The following is a 23,003-nucleotide window of genomic DNA, read 5'->3' on the forward strand; positions in this document are numbered from 1 at the left end:
TCTTTAATCAAGGCAAAATATGGGTATGAAATGGCGATGCCCGGCCGGAGCTGTTGACCATCAATTACTCTCACTTGATCAAGAGCATGTTTAAGGGTTTCGTCCCGTGACTGCTCTAGAGGGAAGTCCCCCTCAGGGAATTCCCTGAGAGCAGGGGTGGCCACCTCACCCCTTCCCTCGTCATTCAGAGCAGCCGAGGATGACCCCGGATCCGCCTCCCCTGCCAAAGCATCGCACACCGCACACCTCTTTATGCAGGACCCATCCGCGCAAATACCCTCTAAAATATCTTTAAAACTCGGCCAATCAGTACCCAAGATTAGCGGATGAGTGAGGCGGGAGCTAACTGCTGCCTCCACACTATGGTTTCTTCCCCTGAATTTAATCGCCAAAGTCACCATGGGATACTTGTGAACATCCCCATGCACACACCACACCCTCACCAGTTTAGCTAAACCCAAAGCCCTGGGTTGAACCAGGCGTTGGTGGATGGTGGTCTGATTGCAGCCGGTATCCAGCAAAGCTTGGTAAATACCCCCCTGATCCTTACCGGAATCCGGTATGCTCCAGCCCGATTGGGGGCAGCCTGCGGGACGTCGGAGACCCGCACCACCATCCCCACCTCCATTAGCGGACACTGATCCCGGAAGTGGTCCGGTTCTCCGCACCTCCAACAGGCCGGCCCAGGCGTTGCGGCCGCACTTGTGCTGGCGGGCGCCCCCACCTGAGGAGGAGAGCGGCTGAATGACGGGGAATGGGAGGGTACATTCTCCCAAGGCCGGGAAGCTGGTCTCTGGAACCCTCCACGCCTGCGCGGGGCAGGAACGGGCCCTGGGGAGAGAACAGAAGGAGAGAACATAGGGGAGGGGGCGAGGGCAGGGGCAGACACAAGGGAAGGGGAAAGAGAGAGAGACGAAGAAGAGGGCTCGTCCGCCCCCAGGATCGCCGCCAAGTGGTTCTCCGCCAGCCGAACAGCTTCCTCCAGTGACGCTGGGCGATGGCACTGGACCCACCCCGCCGTCTTCCGAGGCAGCCGTTGAATGAACTGTTCCAGTACCACCTGGTCGATTACTCCCTCGACATCGCGGTCTCCCGCGAGCAGCCACCTCCGACAGGCGTCCCGGAGCCGTTGAGTGTACGCGAACTGGCGATTGGACATTCCTAGTTTCATGCCCCGGAAGAGCTGGCGATTCTCTTCCGGGCTCCGACCGACCCGCTGCAGAATAGACCTCTTTAGATCGGTGTAGGCCAGGAGGTTCGTCGCCGGCAGCTGCTGTGCCGCAAGTTGAGCTTCCCCGGACAGGAGGGGAATCAGGCGGGCTGCCCACTGTTGCGAGGGCCAGCCCCAGATTTCTGCTGAGCTTCGAACAAATCGAGGAAGGCCTCAGGATCATCTGTTGCCCCATCTTCTGTAACATGGGGGGGCAGCGTAGCGCGGGTGTCCGGGGGTCGCGGTTGTGGGCGACGCCTCCTCCTGGCTGAGGAGGCTCCGGATGGTGAGCCGGTCCTCTGCTTGAGCCCGCATGATTTCGAAAAACCGGCGATCTTGGTCCTGCCGGAGCTCAAGCAGAGATTGCTGGTGGCATTGATGCAGCGTCGCGAGGGACTGGAGGACTTCTGCCAGCTGGGAGGACTCTATGGGGTGACCAATTTCCATGCTTCCTTTAAAGTCCTGGGTTTTGGCACCAGTGTAAAGCTTCTCACAGGAAGGAGGACAGGAAACAGGTCTTCAGCACAAGGTAAGCTTTTTAATTCCCTTTGTTTAGTAGTTCTCACGCACACACAATACAATACAATACAATGTCAAACACTAAGTTTGCTTGTCGTCTCTCTCTGACTGGAGGCTCTGTGTCTCCTTTTATGCCGCTCTCCTCGTGCTCACTGGAATTTAGGCATAATTTAGCTCAGATGTAAGCGCCCTTACCGCTTTCCTCTCCCGGACGGGCGCTTGACCACGCCCCTGCTGCCACAGCTACCAATAAAGAATAAATTGGTGTGTACAGTATAGTAGGAAAGAATATAGCTGGAGTACAATATGTGCATAATAAACATAAGGCAAAAGCAGTCATGTTATTTTCATAATCATCCTTGTATTTGCTGAGCAAAATCATGTACAACTCATCACGTGTAGCGGTCTCGCATTCTTACATTCTGTTAGTATGTGGCATTGATTAATTCTGAATGCCACAGTAAGTACATTCTCTTGCTGGAGGTCTATTCATTCAACAGTCAATGCCCAATATTATAAAATCATTATACTTTAGAATTGTCTTCATAAAGTATTTGTCCCAAACTCTTAGTCCCTTTTATCTGAGACACTGGTGTAAGAATCCGTATCCAGAATGGCATCCCTTCACTGGATGGATTTCAATCATCTCTCAATCATTGAATTAACTTTGTAGATATCAGTCATCTCAAGTAAATTAAAGGAGAGCATTGCAAGAAGTCATCAGATACTCCAGACTAAGAAAGGTACACTAAAACACAGCTAGAAATTGGTGCAAGAAATCAACAAAAGGATCATTCCAAAAATGCATGAGAGGCTTTGGACTTGTGCTTGGTTATGTATTGGGTTTTATGGTATAACTAACAAGTGTGTTATTCTTTCCAAATAATTCTCACAATCTGTGATAATAAGTATGTACAATAAGTATGATGTTATTCATTCTGTGGGAGTTACATTAAATATTTATTTCTCAACCTTAAATTGTGCCATTTATTGGTAGTTTCTTATAAAGCTTGCATACGTCTATATTGTCATGTAATGCATAGTGGACGTTCACACATACAGCAATTACAATGGAAGGGGTGTTCACACATCAAGCAGTTTTATCGTTGAAGGTCACAGAGAGGCTGTATTGTTGGTCATAGTGGGTGTTTCTGCTGCTGATGCCCTAACGTAATTGGTGGGTCACACAACTGGCCATAGCTTTTTGAAATTTCAAATGGGATGGGATGTATACACAGTTTTCCTGAGCAACCATTAGGTGGTGCCATGATGGTTTTGATTACCCCTGGAATGTTTTCTAGTACCTTTCTCCATAAGAATCAATGGCAAAACTACAGAAACAAGTGATCCAGCAGAACAACAAGCATTTTAATTGTTAGAGTAAAAATTATTTCAGGATCATCTCAATGGCTAGCATAACGACTCGAAGTACAACATAACTAACCTTGGTCCATCTCTTCATGTCATCTAGCCACTCCGGTGAGACACTGTCAAAAGATGGTCATCACTACTAAAGTAAGCTAAAGAATCAGCCATATGGAGCCACACATTTTTTTGATTTGCCAAATTGAACAGGCTAAACATCATATTATCTGATAAAAAGATGATGCAAGTGAAAACACTTGAGACTGGAAAATGAAAACCGGCTTCGGTTATGAATCCTGGAACACTTCCGCATTCAGGAAAACGGTGGATAGCCACTAAATAATAAGAAGTCTTGCCACTAAAAATGTACTAATGGAAGACAAGGGGAGAGTTAGGAAAACCAGTTTGAAAACAGTTATTATGAAAAATAAAATTGTCACTGCAAATCACTGTATGTGTGAATGGCCCTTAAGAATGCCTACAAAGAGCAAAACCGGGAACATTTTGAAAATAGCCAAGCCATTTAAAAAGTTCCTGTTGAGTCAAGTTGGTGGTTAAAATTTCTATCTCAATGCCAGTAAACAGTGCCAGGACTTGTTGGGATCTGGTCAGGTGGTCTTTCATAGGAATGGATTCTGATTGTGTTGGTCTGGATCTCCAAGTGTATATGTGGTTGACAGGGGTAGCAGCGGTTGGGGCAGGTTCCCATGGATCTCCAGCTGAGCATGCACAGACTGAGTGAAGGTACTAGGCAGGGAGGAGGGCTGGTTGTTGGCAGGCATTGACTGAGAGCCACTGAATGGGAGGGATGTAGGTACAGGGGATGTGGAACTGGGACGCATCTGATTAAGGGTGAGACGCTGTTGTTCATGTTGGAATGGATTAGTCGCTGAGGGAGCATTCACTCCTAGACATGGGACAGAGTACAAAAAAAAATATTTAATATAACAGTATTATGCAGGGTTATGTGTCATTCAGAATTTAATTGAGAACCCCAATTTAATTCCTGAATTTGTCATTCAAATTTGAAATTAAGGAAGTAGAATTAAAATGGAATTAAATTCAAAGAAATTCATATGGCTGCTGTAAGTGACTCCCTCCCTTGCTTTAGGGGACAGTTATCCCATCATCGTATGCTACCCGGCCTCCATGTTTATATCCGCGTCTCCCACTGAACGCGTTTAGATGCGCTCTACAATATGGAATTGCTTTTCGGTGGACCCCGCCTCTCTGTCAGGCACGCAGCACTCGTTGAGACTGATTGTGTGTTTTTTCAGCGCATGACAGTCAAAATGCTTTTCTCTTGGCTTGCTATAATGCTGAGGCTAAGTGGCATCATGTTTTGAATTACATTGACAACTGGTTGCTTTTAGTGCAGTCAGCGGCACAAGCATGCGACCACAGGGACCTGTTTGGGTCTCAAAATCAATTAGCTGAAAAGTGTGTTGGTGCCCAGTTGGTAAGTTTCTTTCTTGGGAAAGAAACTCAACTTGATGACCATGTTGGACCAAGGGGGCCTATTTGCCTCCCTGGTGACCACACACTGTTGCGTCTGGTGCTCCATGACTGAAGCTCCACTCGGCTAGTTCACAAATGGCCAGGGGCATAGCATCACATTTTGGTCCCCGGGCACAAGAATATTTTAGGGCCCCCTGACCAATTTGGGTTTGTGGTGGGGATAATATCCAGTATATACATTTCTGATGGATATTTCACAGTGCTAATTCACAATTTTTTATTTTCAAATGCAAATATTATTTGAATCAAGCTAAATTTTATTTAAAAAAAAAAAGCCTACTAACAAAATACATTATACATACATTTTCTTGTTGCAAAGTCACCATAACATTTCTGAAACGGGAAGAATGACAGGTTGTTCTGTCTATCCTGAGACATTTCTGCTCTCATGTAGTTTTGACTGATATTTACTGATATTTACACATGGTCCAAAATTAACTTAAAACTAGGGCTGGCCTGGGTATTGTTACAGGTTTCCAGATTCTATTATATTTTGGTTACAAAGCTCATGTTGTTAATTATGAAGGGACATTCTAGGTATAATTTTTTTAAATATTACTTTTACAAATTATATATTTTTTTAGTTTTTCATTATATTGGTTGCATTTTAGATTTTAAAATGCATTATATTCCATCAATAAATGTCTTGAAACTGCATATATTATTTAGCATATATAATTGTTACATGTTTACAAGCATAAATTGTTCTATTTACTATGATTGATACTCAAAACACGGTAAAGCGGTTCTGTCTCTTTAAATAGACAATGGCATCTGAGCACAATGCCGGATGATTTTGTTCCTTACATATTATTTTGGTGGTTTAATATGAGGAAAATTTCACATGTAACTCATGGAATTCTGGGGAAAAAAATAACAGTTAGGCATCATAGAGAAACATCTGATGGTAATTTTTTATAAAACAAATATTTAAAATAAGTAACCACGTTGACATGTATGGCTCACTTTTCTTCTGTAAAAAAATCATAAATTGTCTGCTACCTCCTGCTCTTTCTCCGTTCCTATTCCTTTTCCTTTTGAATGTCCGATTTTGGATTCATTTCTGTAGTTACATTAACGGACTAAGCAGATGACATCATGACTTGTACTCAGTTAGAGCCATGCGCCGCTGGTGGACCAGCAGGGGGGTGGGGGTCGCTAACATGGGAGGAGACAAGGAAGATTATAGAGGAACTTCCCATTTTTACAGGTGGAAAACAGTGTCTTCCGACGTTTCCTTCCAACCAATAGCATGTTATTACTATATATATATATATATATATATATATATATATATATATATATATATACGGAATGTCAAGCGTGATTTTAAAGGGCTTCAGAGATTGTCACTTCTGGGGAGATGTTCCAATAGCGTCAACTACTGACACGGTGTTTCAATCACTCCTTTCAGGGAACCAGGATCACAGTATTAACCAGACTTTTTAAAGAATGCATGTCATTTTTCAGTATCAAATACAGAAATACCTTTTATTATACTGTATATAATGTACATGTCCAGAAACATTCAATTATATCAATAATGAATGTATCAAATTCCACCTATATATATATATATATATTGGTGGAATTATGGAGCCCCTTAGAGGACAGGGAGGGAATTTATCTTCTGAAATAGTTTTGCATTATCTCACAAAAATAATGTAAGCTATATATTAGCTTACAAAAATGTACTTTGGTTTTACCACTGTAAACAGTTAAACCAATTTATTTGCATTAAAACAATAACCTCAGAATTTACCATGGTTTTACTGCAGTAACCTTATTTTATTTTAACCATGATATTTGTTGTAAACCCACAGTAATAATTCAGGAAAACCAAAACAATGGTAATATAATCATTACGGCAAAAATAAATGTTACATTTTAAGGCTTTTAAAACGCTCGTTGCTACAAAAAAAAAAAAAGAAAAAAAACACATGCCCTTACAAAAATAAATCATGATTTCAATATAGTAAAACTGGAGAAACCATGAATGAAATAACCGTGTTTTTTAGTAAGACCCATGGTTTTAAAATAATGGTACATGTACAATAAATTAACTGTCATGTTAATATAGTAAAACTATTGTAACCATGTTTTGTTTTTTTGTATTTTATAGTTTTGGTTTTCCTGTAATATTACTATGGTTTTACTAATATAATATAGGGATGGGAAATACCAATTATTTTCTTTTCGATCCGATACCAATAATTTCCAAATAATAATGTCCCTAGTTAAAAAATAAATACGTTATTTAGAATCAATATTTATGTGTGAAGATCGATATTTTTGATACAACATCAGTATTGGAAGTATCCATACTTTATGATCGATCCGCCCATCCCTAATATCATGGTTAAAATATGGTTACTGCAGTAAAACCATAGTAAATCTTCATCAGAGGTGGATGAAGATATTGCCAGGACACCCACAACTATTCAAAGGGAATGTTAAACTTACTGCAAGGGAACACAACATTTTTTGTGAGACAATAGAAAACTATTGAGTTACTCAAAACTATTTCAGAAAATAAATTCCATCCTTGTCCACTAAGTTCCACTATCTGGGATAACTCGGCATGATTATTTAAAATGAAAGATAATTGCAAAACCCTTTATTGGGAGACTGTGTTGAATTTCTTTGATTTTCAATTCAGTAAATTGATCTTCCTGTCATACCAGTTCAACATCCAATTGGGCCTGGTCAATTCATTCAAGTCATGATTTGAAAGGGAGTCAATTCTGAATTCTGCCCAACCCTTTGACATACATGACAACAATGAGTTAAGCAATGGTCAATCATACAAGTTGGGCATTCTAACCTGATAAAAATGGGTTGAAGTTCTTAGCAGGAGGGTTGGAAGGTATCAGAGAATCCAGGTTGACAAGTGAAGCTGCAGTGGGGCCCAGGAATGCCTCTGGAGTGCTGCAGGTTCGAGGAGTTGGTTTTGGTAGATTTTCGCCAAAGGAAGACATATCGAAATGCGCTGGACTACCATGACTGTTCACATTTGCCTGACCTCCATCCATAGCCTCATCAAAAAGATCGCCATCTCAATGAAAACAGACAAACACGTTGAATTGAATGCTTCAACTTTCTGTGACAAAAAAATAAATAAAAACTGCGATCAAATTAACAAATGATTAAAAGCAAAAATGAATTGAAATTCGGTTTAGAAGAACTAAGCCATTGTTATTACCTGAGGGACTTCCTGCCCGAGGGGAAGGAGTTTTGAGAGGGCCAATAGATCCTTGTCTGTCCACTAATGGGGGAGAGAAGGGATCCACTCCAGTTCCTAGAGACATTAAATCAAAACTGTTCAGTGGCTTTTAGTCCATGTCTATAAGCTTTTAAAGTGAACTATATGATGATGTACTCTTAAAAATGGACTGAATTAACTTTTAGCAGATATACACATATCAAATTCACAGTCCCTTCAGCTAAAATGGACCAAAATGACTCATCTTGCACTCAGGGGTGAATTCAAATTCATAAAATGCTCTCTAAAATGAGAATGCCTCCTCCCTCTAGAAATAGCAAGTAGCAAATCGTGATTCATGACTATGGCATGAATTAAAGTCTCAAAAGAAAATGTTGATCCATCCCATCCCAACTTCCGGTTTAAATAGGAAATACGTCAACACAGGAAAGAAAACGGCAAGTCATTTAATGGGGTCTTTAAGGCCAATGTTTAACAATATTCACAAATTTTATCGGAGAAGAGGGGTTGAAAAATAAGACGTTTTGGACATCAGCTGAAAAGGAAAGTTGATTCATTGGTTAAGCTTGATGAAAGATAACAAAGACAAACAAATGTTTTCCTTTGGAATAACATGCAGCAATGAATTGTTCCCAATAAGACCAGGAATGGGTATAAAAAATTTAATAAGGTCAATTATGATTTCATTTAGACTTCTGCCACAAATAAAAAATGCTTTGATTTGTATAGGACACATAGTTCATCTTTAGTTTGTGTCTTTTTATTTCATTTCCTGGTATCACCATTGATCAAATCTGCAGTTTACTTTAAAAGTAACTTGCATGAATGTGACTGTACCGGTACGAGCAGGGGATGTCCAGGTCTTATTCCTGGAAACAGGACTTGGGGCATTCTGAGGGGCTTCCCATGGGTCAGAAGCCAGCTGTCGCTGTGACCAAGGCTGGGATCGAACACTTGATGCAGGTGGTGCCATCCATGAGCTACCAGACCTCTGACTTGAAGAGCTGGCCTCTGCTTGAACACATTCCAGCAGGTTTGTCAAGTTGGTATTAGTAAGGCAGGATAAGTAGGTCAAAGATAAATAATGTAAAGTTTGCATGTGTTCAAATTTACGTTCATTATGCTTAAAGGTGCACTCGATAGCTTTTGTCTTTGTGTCATGTTGGACTTACACTGACACCTAGTGGTTTGGATGCAGCATCATTTAAAATCAATAGTTTCAGTTTCAGATGTCATTGTAGAAATATAGTATTCACAGTCAGCCATGATTACTTTAATCAATGAGTGAAAGTGTCAAACAACAGGACGGTTACTGAGATTAAGCAAGTAGTATTCAGCTGGTCATGTGATTCTAACATGGCAGCCCCCATGTGTGGACCCTCTCCATGTAGAATAAAACAGCTTTTATAAGATTACTGATATGACTGGAGTCTTCATTTTAATGTTAATTATATTGCTTGTCCTGCACCTGTTCACTTGATCTTTAAGTTTTATTTGTTTGTGATTTTATTATAGGGAAAGTACATGAGAAACTCTTATTTGTATATTGGGAATTTATATTGTAAATTAGAGGACTTTATACTGATGAAAAATTATAATTTGCATTTTGCAATGTGTTGTTATATCAAATCCAGATTATACCGAATCGTGAACCTCTTATCTCACTAATCGGTTCGATATACTATAACCAAATCGTCCCACCCCGACTGGACACTTGTTACATGGAAACTGTCCTTATCAGTGGAAAATATACCATGAGAGTTTAACCTTGGATAACTAATTTTTTTGTTTTTGTGTCAGTGAGAATAAAGTTAAACATATTTCTCAAACCTTTTTATGAAAAATAAATAAATTCTTTGCACCATTATTGTTAAAGAGTGCAAATTGTTCAGATACAAGGGCATCAATTATTTCAACTTGAAAACATGGGGGTTTTAACTTGTGCAGAAGAACAATATAGGCGCTGGGCTCTTACCAAGACAATCCCAGGGGTCAGATCTCAGAGGACCTGCCTGGGCTTTGGCACTATGACCTCCGGATGAATCCCAAGGATGGGTACTAGAGGGTGCATCAGGAACTGGGGCAAAGACTTCTACAAGATCCAGCATGGCAGACTGCCATAGGAGAGAAGTAGCAGAATAGCACTTTCAGACAAGAGATATTTTTAGGTCAATGCGGTATTAATCCATAAGTAAGTATTCACAACAAGCCTGCAATGGGGTGATTTAACTGCAGTACAGTACCTTGCACATTTAAGAGGGTTTGAACTCAAGTTTGCTACACATTTTAATTTACAGTGACAAATCTAAAGAACAATCAGTAATGCTTCCTAAAGGTACAATAGTACTGACTCTGCTCCAGAACCTAGCAAGCTGTTTTTCTGTCTACTCCTTAGATAGCCAGTTGCCTTTTAGGGCATCATACACATTTATTTGGGAAGCTCTACATAGGCAGCATGTTTTAATATCATACAAATAGTGCTCTTCAGGCAAAGCACAATTTATTTAATCTGAATTTATCGTTAGCATGTTGCTAAACTAACAATCCAATACTCTAATATGCATAACAATTCTTAGCACACAAATATTTGGTAAAATAGTCCATTTTTATATTCTTCAGTATTTACTGACTTATATGTATTGAGCATGATGCAATGCATTCTGAGATGACCTTTTCTCTGAAGAATACATGTAATGCTGCCTTATAATTGGCCAAAACAAGTGCCTTAAAAGGTAACTTAATTATAAACCCTACCTTTCGGAAAAGCATTCAAGCCGGAAGGATACCCATGATGCCTCAAAACACTACCTACATAGGTAGGTTGCTAGGTTTTGCAACACTATGGGTCTGTTCCAAAACCTAGTGAGCAGGAAGGCTGTTCCAAAATGTAGGTATCATAATTATGCTGCCTCATAAGATACAGTTGAAGTCAGAACTTTCCCACTTTGTTAGAATTTGGTAGCATTGCCTTTAAATTGTTTAACTTGGGTTTAACATTTTGGGTCACCTTCCACAAGCTTCTCATAACAAGTTGCTGGAATTTTGGTCCATTCCTCCAGACAGAACTGGTGTAACTGAGTCAGGTTTGTAGGCTCGCACACACTTTTTCTTTGGATTGAGGTCAGGGCTTTGTGATGGCCACTCCAAAACCTTGACTTTTGGGGTTGAGTGGATACAATGACACCCGGAACGGAGAGGTTTGGCGACCTTGGTGTGCGCACATGTTAAGTTTGTACATTTGTACAGAGATGATTTCACCTCTAAAGAACTAAATTGTGCCAAACAATTACCAAAAAAATGACTAAAACAGCAATTGCGAGTGGGCCACCTGGCCACCCCTTAGCTCGTTATGTCGATATAGGACTCGCTTTACTGTGGATATAGATACTTGTCTTCCTGTTTCCTCCAGCATCTTCACAAGGTCCTTTGCTGTTGTTCTGGGATTGATTTGCACTTTTCACACCAAACTACGTTCATCTCTAGGAGACAGAATGCATCTCCTTCCTGAGCTGCATGGTGGCTACGTGGTCCCATGGTGCTGATACTCGCATAATATTGTTTGTACAGATGAGTGTGGTACCTTCAGGCATTTGAAAATTGCTCCCAAGGATGAACCAGACTTGTGGAGGTCCACAATTTTTTTCTGAGGTCTTGGCTGATTTCTTATCATTTTCTCATAATGTCAAGCAAAGAGGCACTGAGATTGAAGGTAGGCCTTAAATTACATCCACAGGTACACCTCAAATTCAGTACACCTCCTATCATAAGCTTATTGGCTAATTGTCTAAAGGCTTGACATCATTTTCTGGAATTTTCCAAGCTGCTTAAAGGCACAGTTAGCTTAGTGTATGTAAACTTCTGACCCACTAGAATTGTGATATGGTCAATTAAAAGTGAAACAATCTGTCTGTAAACAATTGTTGGAAAAATTACTCTTGTCAAGCACAAAGTAGATGTCCTAAATGACTTGCCAAAACTATAGTTTGCTAATATTAAATCGGTGGAGTGGTTAAAACATTTGTATAATTGACTTCAATCAAAGTGTATGTGAACTTCTGACTTCAACTGTACCTCGTTTTGGACTAATTTTAAGGTAGCATCGTATGTATCCTTCCCCAGGTAGGTGATACCAGAATTTTGGATGTAGGATGTTCCCAAAATACAGCCAAGCAGACAAAGCAAGAGAAATTTGTACTATAAATATACTTCTAATACATTCAATACTGAAAAGTATAGATTAAAAGAAAAAAGAAAAAAAATATACGTATATATATATATATATATAGTAGAAAACTGACTATTTTATCCGAAATGTGTGTGTAATATGTGTATTTATGCTCATTAGAGTATAGCATTGTTCTCGCATCACATCTATTGAATCAGTTGCTGCACGTGATGAGCACTATTTGAATGATGCGTGGAGCTGCCACCTATGTAGAGTGTTCCAAATCGCTCCAGGGATTCTGCGGGTTTGAAGGAATGAAATGTAAGACTTTATAATACTTTTTAAGGCCAAATAAAATAAATGTTTAAGACCACTTTCGCAATAATAATATCTGTCTTCTTGTTTACTGTAGCAATCGATTATTTGTCATCCTAAAATTCTAGATTTATAATCAGTTTAACTATTCCTAATAAATACATGCACCAAGTCAAGCAGATTCATTAATGAGAGCTTTTGAATAGCCAAGAGTTAAAAGAGTTGTCACATACTCCTCCTCCTTTGGCCTCAATCTCTCGTTTGCTCTCCTCAAGAGCTTTCTGGAGCAGCGACTCATCTCCCTGGCGACTTCGTTCCTCCTAGTAACCAACAGACAATGGCATGTTAGATTTCAAATACATGCTTATGAACCTAACCACTAGAAAAATAAATCTCAAACATAGAATCGCAAGTATGCACTAATGTATGTCTAACTAACCATATCCCATGGAAGTCGGATCCCGCCACATAATTAAATAAATAAAAAAGGAAATTCTGACTTTATTTGCAACAAAATCAGAATTGTGAAATATAGAGTCAGAATGACCTTATTACTGGTATGTTTTTATTCAATAGCACCATTCTCTCCTGTTATACCAATTAAAGGGGGTCATATAACAATTTTTATTATTAAATCTTTCTCCCTGAGGTCCACTTATAATGTTAGTAAAGCTTTCTCTCTCTCTCTTTGCTAAACAGTCTTACATTTTCTTTCCAACCTATCTCTAAGCCCAGGAATTAACACTGATAGCACACGAACGTCACCCAGACGTCTATTTGATGTGTGTGTTTACATCTGGAAGACTTATTTTTTTACATTGCTTGCTCATCTTCTTTACATCTATAAGATGTATGTCAATGTGTATATCAGCAGATGTCTTTGAGATGTTTATGATTTAGAATGTTTGTAAATCTGATCATTGTAAGATGTTTAGCAGATGTTAATTTGATTTTGATGCTTTCCAGATGAAAAAACTAAAACAGACATCTCTGAGATGTACGTGTGCTATCTGGGTAAATGTAAAAAATGTTTTCTGCTGTGCCTTTAAGACTCTAATGACTCTAATGAGAAACAGCTTTTTGCAGCAGGCTGCGGGTTTAATGACATGTCCAAGAGTTTTAAACTGCTGTTTTCTTTAATAACCGCCTCTTTGCAACGCCTGCATTATATTGGCAGGTTCTCAAAATAATCTGCACTAAAATGTGCCACTCTGTTAAATTATTTTACAAGTGCTAATACTGGACTGGAATGATCAGGGATCATAAAAATACATTTCAGCTGCTAGTTTCTAACATTGGGATTCCTCAAAAGAGTAGAGGCAGTGACCAGGCAGACAAGGAAGATGTCAAAGAAAAACAGCTTTAAGCAGTTTTACTGTAAAAGATACAGTGATCATTTTTACACAGTTTTTTGTATTAGTCTTTTGACAAACATGTTGTTAATATTGCACAGTCATAATGTGCACAGTCAAAAATGTGTAAAAAGAATATTTCAGCTCTGTAGCTCTATACAATGCAAGTGAATAGTGACCAGACATTTGAAGGTCAAAAAAGCACATAAAGAATCCAGAAGACTCCAGTGTTTCTCTTCAGAAGTGATGATAGGTATGGGTGAGAAACAGATCAATATTTAAGTCCTTTTTCACAATCAATCCCTACTTTCACTTTCAATTCTTCTTTTGTTTTTGGCGATTTGCATTCTATGTGCATATCACCACCTAGTGGGCAGGGAGGACAATTTATAGTAAAACAGACTTAAATATTGTTGTTTTTCACCCACACCTATCATATCACTTCTGAAGACGTGGATTAAACCACTGGAATCTTATGGATTACTCATGTTGTGTTTATGTTTATGGAGTGGTGGTGGTGTAGTGGTCTAAGCACATAACTGGTAATCTGGTAATCAGAAGGACACTGGTTCGAGCCCCACAGCCACCACCATTGTGTCCTTGAGTAAGGCACTTATCTCCAGGTTGCTCCGGGGGGATTGTCCCTGTAATAAGTGCTCTGTAAGTCGCTTTGGATAAAAGTGTCTGCCAAATGCATAAATGTAAATGTAAATGTAAATGTGCTTTTTGGAACTTCAAAGTTCTGGTCACCATTCACTTGCATTGTATGGACTTACAGAGCTGAAATATTCTTCTAAAAACCTTAATTTGTGTTCAGCTGAAGAAAATCAGTCCTACACATGACATTTTCATTCTTGGATGAACTATCCCTTTAAAGGCACTGTCACACATACCTTTGCACGGCGAAGAAGGCGTGTGCCGATGTTGAGCGTGTGTGAAATCAACAAAAAAAATAACTGTCAAGAATTGTGTTTTTAATGCTGCACTTTACACTCTGGAAGAGTGAAGTTAAAAAGAAACATGCCGGTAAAATGACATCCTTGTCCAATGTGAATACTCAGTGTAGTTGTGTACGACGCACCGCCCACACAGAGATCAATATCAAAACAAGCATCTTCCTATTGGTCAACGTGGCAAAAGTTCATGCAAAGTTCACCAAACTTGAACTCAAGGTGAATTCAGCATGAGGAAATTGAGATGACTGTATTTCGCCCATGGAGTTTTTGTCGTGCAAAGTTATGTGACCGTGCCTTGACAAGAAAAATCACAGCTAAAGAACTTTTGAAAAGTTTAGTGTGTAATGCAAAAGAAATCTTATAATAAAACGTTAAATGTATTTTTAAATTTTTTTCGTTGAAAAGTGCATTGGATTTTAGGAATGGGGTAAAAACAAACTTTACATAGACATTAAAATATAACAAATTCACTGTGTAGTTTTTTTTTTTCTATAAAGCGTTGTGCATTTTTCTTCATTTTCTGTTCAACCCTGTTAGGTTATGATATTTCCCAATTCAAATAATGGTTTATCTTTCTATCATCATATTTGAGGACACCAAGAAAGGTTTTCTGACAACATTCATTTCAAACAAAAGTTTCTCTTACAGGTTTTTATAAGTATTTCAATGTTTATACTTCAATTGGTTATACCAAGCTCAATATTTAAACTTTGTAACAGGGAAAAATCTTTATTTTTTACCGAATGTTTTCCTAACACAAAGTACAAAAATATTGACTATGAATATTGTGATGTGGTGCAATTATATGTTCTAGTTGAGGCTATTATTTATGAGGTGCCCCTAGGGACATTATTCAGAATTACCATGCACATACACATATGAAACTAAATTCATTCACATACTATACTGAAATGCTCACACACACACAAGTGAAAAGCTCTCACACACCCAACTGAAGCAGCTCACACACACAACTGAAGCGCTCTCACACACACACACACAACTGAAACGCTCTCACACACACAACTGAAATGCTCTCACACACACAAGTGAAGCAGCTCTCACACACACAACTGAAATTATTACGCTCACACACACAAGTGAAAAGCTCTCACACACGCAACTGAAGCAGCTCTCACACACACAACTGAAGCGCTCTCACACACACACACAACTGAAACGCTCTCACACACACAACTGAAGCGCTCTCACACACACAAGTGAAGCAGCTCTCACACACACAACTGAAATGCGCTCACACACACAACTGAAACCGCTCTCACACACACAAGTGAAATCGCTCACACACACAACTGAAACGCTCTCACACACACAAGTGAAAAGCTCTCACACGCAACTGAAACGCTCTCACACACACAACTGAAACGCTCTCACACACACACACAACTGAAACGCTCTCACACACACAACTGAAACGCTCTCACACACACAAGTGAAGCAGCTCTCACACACACAACTGAAATCGCTCACACACACAACTGAAACCGCTCTCACACACACAAGTGAAATCGCTCACACACACAACTGAAATGTGCTCACACACACAACTGAAGCAGCTCTCACACACACAACTGAAATCGCTCTCACACACACAACTGAAATCGCTCACACACACAACTGAAATGCGCTCACACACACAACTGAAATCGGCTCACACACACAACTGAAGCAGCTCTCACACACACAATTGAAGCAGCTCTCACACACACAACTGAAATCGCGCTCACACACACAACTGAAGCAGCTCTCACACACACAACTGAAATGCGGCTCACACACACAAGTGAAACGCGCTCTCACACACACAAGTGAAATGCGCTCACACACGCAACTGAAGCGGCTCTCACACACACAAGTGAAATCGCTCACACACGCAACTGAAGCAGCTCTCACTGCGCTACAAGTGAAATGCTCTCATACATACAACTAAAATGATTACACTCTCACACACACAGCTGAAAAGCATTTCAGTATGTTGTATGAAAGCATTTCAGTATGTTGTATGCAAGCATTTCAGTTGTGTGTGTGAGAGCATTTCAGTTGTGTGTGTGAGAGCATTTCAGTTGTGTGTGTGATGAGCATTTCAGTTGTGTGTGATAGTGGAAGCACATTTCAGTTGAAGCGGAAGGTGGTTAAAGTACCCACTCCACTCCAGTTGGTGGCAGTAGTGTATGGCGTTTAATTTTGGACAAAACAGCGCAAGCGCAAAAACACAGCGGCGCAAGTGAACTTCAACAGTGTGAGCACCATGACACAGCTTCGCACGTAAAATTTAAACATGCAGAACTTGCAAATCACAAACTCGAGCACAAAAATATGATTGTGCACACAAATTAACAAGTCCCACACACGCGAGTTTTTTCTGCAGCGCGCAGAACTGTACACCGCGCGAGTTCTTTTCTGCACACGCACGAGTTCCATACAATGGGAAGCCAAACAAAGCAAAAGTGGGGCCGAGACAGCGGGGGTTTACAGAGCTGCGCACCGCGCTGACATGTCATCTCGCGCGGTTCAATGGTCCGAGCAGCGCGGCCAGTTAGATCAGCGCAGCGCGGGCGTGTTTCCTAGCGACACCCAATGGGCAGCGGCGCGAACAATCCTCAACAGCGCTGCGCTGACCAATTTAAACAGCGCAGCGCAAACCATACATGCAAATTAATGTACAATAAAGAAACCCCTCCTTCCTTACCAAAAATTGGTTCTCTGCTGAAATTTAGCAGTTTTTCCCTACAGAAGACAAAGAAGAAGAAAGACAACATGAAAATGCATACATTTCTTATGTTTATTATCTTTAATAGTGTTAGTAAAGAGTAGTGTTGTGATATATATATCTAATGTTTTAGAATGACCTTAGCAGAAGGTTGGCGTGCTCCTCAAGGCGACTCACGATATTGAAAGTCATTGAAGTTTCTGCTTTGTACAGCTCTTTCCGTAGCCTCTATACATATGTGCAGTTCTTCAAAGTAGGGTATCGACGCACAACACTACTCTTTACTAACACTATTAAACATAAGAAATGTATGCATTTTCATGTTGTCTTTCTTCTTCTTTGTCTTCTGTAGGGAAAAACTGCTAAATTTCAGCAGAGAACCAATTTTTGGTAAGGAAGGAGGGGTTTCTTTATTGTACATTAATTTGCATGTAAGGTTTGCGCTGCGCTGTTTAAATTGGTCAGCGCAGCGCTGTTGAGGATTGTTCGCGCCGCGCTGCCCATTGGGTGTCGCTAGGAAACACGTCCGCGCTGCGCTGACGAACTGGCAGCGCGGCTCGGACCATTGAACCGCGCAGATGACATGTCAGCGGTCGCGAGCTCTGTAAACCCCGCTGTCTCGTCCCACTTTTGCTTTGTTTGGCTTCCCATTGTATGGAACTCGTGCGTGTGCAGAAAAGAACTTCGTGCGTGTGTACAGTTCTCGTGCGTGCAGAAAAACTCGCGCGTGTGTGGGACTTGTTAATTTGTGTGCACAATCATATTTTTGTGCTCGAGTTTGTGATTTGCAAGTTCTGCAGGTTTAAATTTTACGTCGCGAGCTGTGTCATGGTGCTCACACTGTTGAAATTCACTTAGCGGCTGTGTTTTTGCGCTTGCGCTGTTTTGTCCAAAATTAAACGCCATACACTACTGCCACCAACTGGAGTGGAGTGGGTACTTTAACCACCTTCCGTTTCAACTGAAATGTGCTTCCGTTTCCACTGAAATGCTCTCACACACACAACTGAAATGCTCTCACACACACAACTGAAATGCTCTCACACACACAACTGAAATGCTTGCATACAACATACTGAAATGCTTTCATACAACATACTGAAATGCTTTCATACAACATACTGAAATGCTTTTCAGCTGTGTGTGTGAGAGTGTAATCATTTTAGTTGTATGTATGAGAGCATTTCACTTGTGTGTGTGAGAGCGCGTTTCAGTTGCGTGTGTGAGCGCATTTCAGTTGTGTGTGTGAGAGCGCATTTCAGTTGTGTGTGTGAGCGCGTTTCAGTTGTGTGTGTGAGCGCATTTCAGTTGTGTGTGTGAGCGCATTTCAGTTGTGTGTGTGAGAGCGTTTCAGTTGTGTGTGTGAGCGCATTTCAGTTGTGTGTGTGAGCGCATTTCAGTTGTGTGTGTGTGAGCGCGTTTCAGTTGTGTGTGTGAGCGCATTTCAGTTGTGTGTGTGAGCGCGTTTCACTTGTGTGTGTGAGAGCGCATTTCAGTTGTGTGTGTGTGAGAGCATTTCAGTTGTGTGTGTGAGAGCGTTTCAGTTGTGTGTGTGTGTGAGAGCGTTTCAGTTGTGTGTGTGAGGGCATTTCAGTTGTGTGTGTGAGAGCGTTTCAGTTGTGTGTGTGTGTGAGAGCATTTCAGTTGTGTGTGTGAGAGCGTTTCAGTTGCGTGTGTGAGAGCTTTTCACTTGTGTGTGTGAGAGCGTAATAATTTCAGTTGTGTGTGTGAGAGCGTTTCAGTTGCGTGTGTGAGAGCTTTTCACTTGTGTGTGTGAGCGTAATAATTTCAGTTGTGTGTGTGAGCGCGTTTCAGTTGGGTGTGTGAGAGCTTTTCACTTGTGTGTGTGTGAGCATTTCAGTATAGTATGTGAATGAATTTAGTTTCATATGTGTATGTGCATGGTAATTCTGAATAATGTCCCTAGGGGCACCTCATAATTATTAGCCATGTTTTTACTTTCCTCTAATCCTGTAACATTCAACCCTGATATCCAATTTTGAAAGTAACAGGGATGGGAGAAAAAATACAAAACTTGTATATGAAGTATATAAATTGATTTAAAAAATATAGATTTTTAATTATATTGTGTGATTTATTACGAAGTTAATTTGGAATTATCAAATTTATTACAAACACACTGTGACGGGGCTGAAATAGCAAAAATAACTTATAAGGTTATAAATTAAATAAGATTAGTAAAAATAAATATTACTGGTACTTTGCAGTACTGTAACCACATATTCATATATTTTTTTGGAAAACCCATACTTGTTGGCCATGGTAGTACCCTAATATGCATGGTAGTTATGGGAATATATGATTTTGTGAATAGTTCAGCACTAACACTTTTAAATGAAATATGTATTTATTAAATCCTGAAATTATCAGAATAAATTGGCACCATGCAAACCATAATCCAGGGTCCTACCTGTTGATGTTCCTCTTTACTGAGACTAAGGGCCAGCTGGAGCTGTGCATCTTCATCCATGTCCAGGGCAGCGACAGGAGGGAGTACTGGCTAAAGAGATCCAGAGTTATAATCAGACATTAGTACAAACAGAGTTGCTCAAAAAGCATACAGGCAAGTCGCTAAAACTATTAGACAACAGGCAAATGAATGAAGACACTGTAAGTAGTCGGGCAAGGTGTAGCAGTGACTCCTGGTGGTGCAGTACCTTCTGCGCCTCATCTTTACTGAGACTCATTGCAATCTGGAGCTGTGTCTGTTCATCGATATCCAGAGCAGCAGCAGCAGCAGGAGGAGGAGGAGGAGGCTAGAGGGGAAGAGGAATGGGGTTAACCAATAAATCTGAAACCCCTGGAGTTGCCAACTGTCCTGTATTTTAGCCAAAATTAAGACGGCCCAATGCAGCATCATGCAAAACAAGAAGTAGCAATGCCATTTGGTACCTGTGCTAGGTGCAATAACATAAAGTAATTAGTTGCTGTAATATAATTACTTTTCAAGTCAAAAGTAGTGTAACATTACATTTTAATCAGATTACAGTTCCTGACCATCAATTAAGTTATTACTTTTAAGGATATTACTTAGATTTCTTACTTAGGAGTGAATGACTTGAGGTGTGGAGTGAATGACTTGAGGTGCGGAGCGAATGACTTGAGGTGCGGAGCGTATGACTTGAGGTGCGGAGTGTATGACATGCAAATGATATTAAACTTCATTGATTCTTGAGTGATGACTTCATAACATTTGGTCATGTAATGCACGTTAATGACCTGATGCCATATTGGATATGTGCGCTGTTTACACAAGTTTACAATAAATTTCATTTGATTTGAGAGTAAATATGACTTACAATTCGTTCTGTTTATCACACAATATTATCAAATGCTTTCAGAAGACTTGGAATATTATACACAATTCACATGGATTACTTTTATGGCACTTTTTTTTGTGTTTTTTAAGCTTTAAAGTGAGTCACTATCAACTGCTATTGTACTGATATCAGCAATTTCAGCATTCTTTAAAATATCTCCTTTTTTGTGTTCTGCAGTAACCAAAAAAGCTCATAATAGCAATACAGCAAAATCATAGCAAACATGAAAATAACTACTCTGACAATATTCCTAAATAAACCTTGCTAAATTAAGGATGCCTAAACTTAAATGATAACAAAAGCTTTAAGATTTATTAAGCATTAAAATATGACACTCAAAGCTTATGGTACATTTCTGAAGAGCGCTGAAGTACTGTACAATGCATTCTACCAAACACACACACACACACACACACACACACACACACACACACACACACACACACACACCCCATATATCCCCTCGTCATCAGTATAATGAGAGAGCCACTCAGACTTAAGAGCACTGGATCAATGCATCACTCCAGTAACACACTAACAGTCATTGTAGCTTCACTCAGACCTGCATTATCAGTGAAATCACAGTGATGGAGTGATGGAGAGGATCCTGCTAATGCAGCCCCAAACACTGTCAGATAATGACTGTGCATTTCTGGACACACCTATATGTAGCTTGTTAGCTTTGTAACACTTGCTACAAACCCCTAATTGAAGGGAATGAACTCTTACATATGGTATACTAAAACATAGGGTCTCAAACGACCAGCCTGCAGGTCAAATTCTTTCATACAGTTGTTTATAGTTTGTTCTTAAAGGATTAGTTCACCCAAAAATGATCTCATTATTCACTAAAGCCATCCCAGATGTGTATGACTGTCTTTATTCAGCAGAACACAAATGAAGATTTTGAGAAGATAGAGCTCTGTCAGATCCTTATAATGCAAGTACATGTGTGACAGCACTTTGAATAAAATAATGTGTTTACCAGCCCATCTGGCACCAATAATCATGCCACAGTCCAAATCACTGAGATCACATTTTTCCACACAATTGGCTGATTAGATAATCGTATGGATGATTGTTGGTGCCAGGTGGGCTGGTTTGAGTATTTCTGTAACTGCTGATCTCCTGGGATTTTCACACACAACAGTCTCTAGAATTTACTCCGAATGGTGCCAAAAACAAAAAAAAACATAATTTTTTTCTAAAAAACACTTTTAAGCCAGTTCTAAGGATGGAAATGCCCTGCTGATGAGAGAGCTCAACAGAGAATAGCTAGACTGGTTTGAACTGACAAAGCCTACGTTAACTCAGATAACCCCTCTGTACATTTGTAGTGAGAAGAACAGAATACTATTCTGAGATGCGGGTTGGCGCTCTTTTGGTGGCACGAGGGGGACTTACACAATATTAGCTAGGTGGTTTTATTGGGGGCATTTCTCTGCAAATATTGTTCCCCTTCTGTCGCTCTCTTACGTTGTGTCAGAGAACGACACTAGGGGTCTCTCTTGAGCGCCGATATTCACCTCTGTACTATGAAAAAAGGCCAATGAGAGTTGGCAGCCAGTATTTGCATGTCCCGCCCCCGGACATACGGGTATTTAAGCGGCGCAAATTCGGGAGTTCATTCAGAAAATTTCTTCGGAGCCGATGGTTCGTGTTTGCAGTTTGCTGCGTGACTACACACCGAGTTCCTGCTATCCTCTGCTGCATGCTGTTGGATTCTGCGGCGCACAACAGCGGCTTTCTCCTGGTTGCACGGCTGTGCACTTCCTGCCCCTGAGCGCATCGACAGTTGCAGATAGAAAGATCTCTCACGAGTCTTTCATTCATAAAAGAGTGATTTTATTTAAAAGAGTAATTTCCTCTAAAAGAGCAAAAACACAGCGGCGTGAACGTCCTTTTCAGGACGGCGTCTTTTAAAGATGCCTTTCCGCCCCTGTGTTGTTTCTGGATGCGGTAGAGTACTCTCCGCTTCCGGCGGCCACAGGCGTTGTCTCGTGTGTCTGGGCAGCGATCACACCGAGGCTGCGTTTGTGGATGGTTCATGTTCTCATTGCGAGAACATGACCATGACAACGTTAGCGGTCACGGCTTGCTTACAACCGTAAGCAAGCCACTCCAGCCGCCCCAGCGTCGCTCCTTCTTCCCACGGGATTGAGGGCGATGCGGCTGGCGATGGAGGTGATTTGGGGATGGCAGCGGGTGCAGCTCGCCGGATGCGCCCCTCGGACCACCAGCGCCCCAGCACGCTCGTTGACTCCGTCCCCGCTCGAGGTGGCGGCGACTTCGCCTCACAGCCAGTCTG

The 23,003-nt window shown here is 40.7% G+C and overlaps 1 protein-coding gene across 2 annotated transcripts in view; it reads right to left on the bottom strand.

The window, feature by feature from the left end:
* Positions 1 to 1,758: 1,758 nt before the first annotated feature.
* Positions 1,759 to 23,003, bottom strand: part of LOC127653404 (epsin-3-like) — a 39,654-nt gene continuing 18,409 nt past the window's right edge. The window contains exons 4-11 of one of the 2 annotated variants that reach the window (XM_052140084.1): positions 20,033 to 20,131; positions 19,786 to 19,875; positions 12,549 to 12,635; positions 9,811 to 9,949; positions 8,673 to 8,846; positions 7,815 to 7,910; positions 7,437 to 7,667; positions 1,759 to 4,001 (exon numbers count right to left, since the gene is read on the bottom strand). In XM_052140084.1, the coding sequence (XP_051996044.1) occupies positions 3,715 to 4,001; positions 7,437 to 7,667; positions 7,815 to 7,910; positions 8,673 to 8,846; positions 9,811 to 9,949; positions 12,549 to 12,635; positions 19,786 to 19,875; positions 20,033 to 20,131 (1,203 nt within the window). In that variant the 3' untranslated portion in view covers positions 1,759 to 3,714. Of the gene's footprint in view, positions 4,002 to 7,436; positions 7,668 to 7,814; positions 7,911 to 8,672; positions 8,847 to 9,810; positions 9,980 to 12,548; positions 12,636 to 19,785; positions 19,876 to 20,032; positions 20,132 to 23,003 lie in introns of both variants that reach the window. The other variant, XM_052140083.1, reaches the window with a different exon arrangement.

Source organism: Xyrauchen texanus, chromosome 12, assembly GCF_025860055.1.
Source record: "Xyrauchen texanus isolate HMW12.3.18 chromosome 12, RBS_HiC_50CHRs, whole genome shotgun sequence".
Lineage (NCBI taxonomy): Eukaryota > Metazoa > Chordata > Actinopteri > Cypriniformes > Catostomidae > Xyrauchen > Xyrauchen texanus.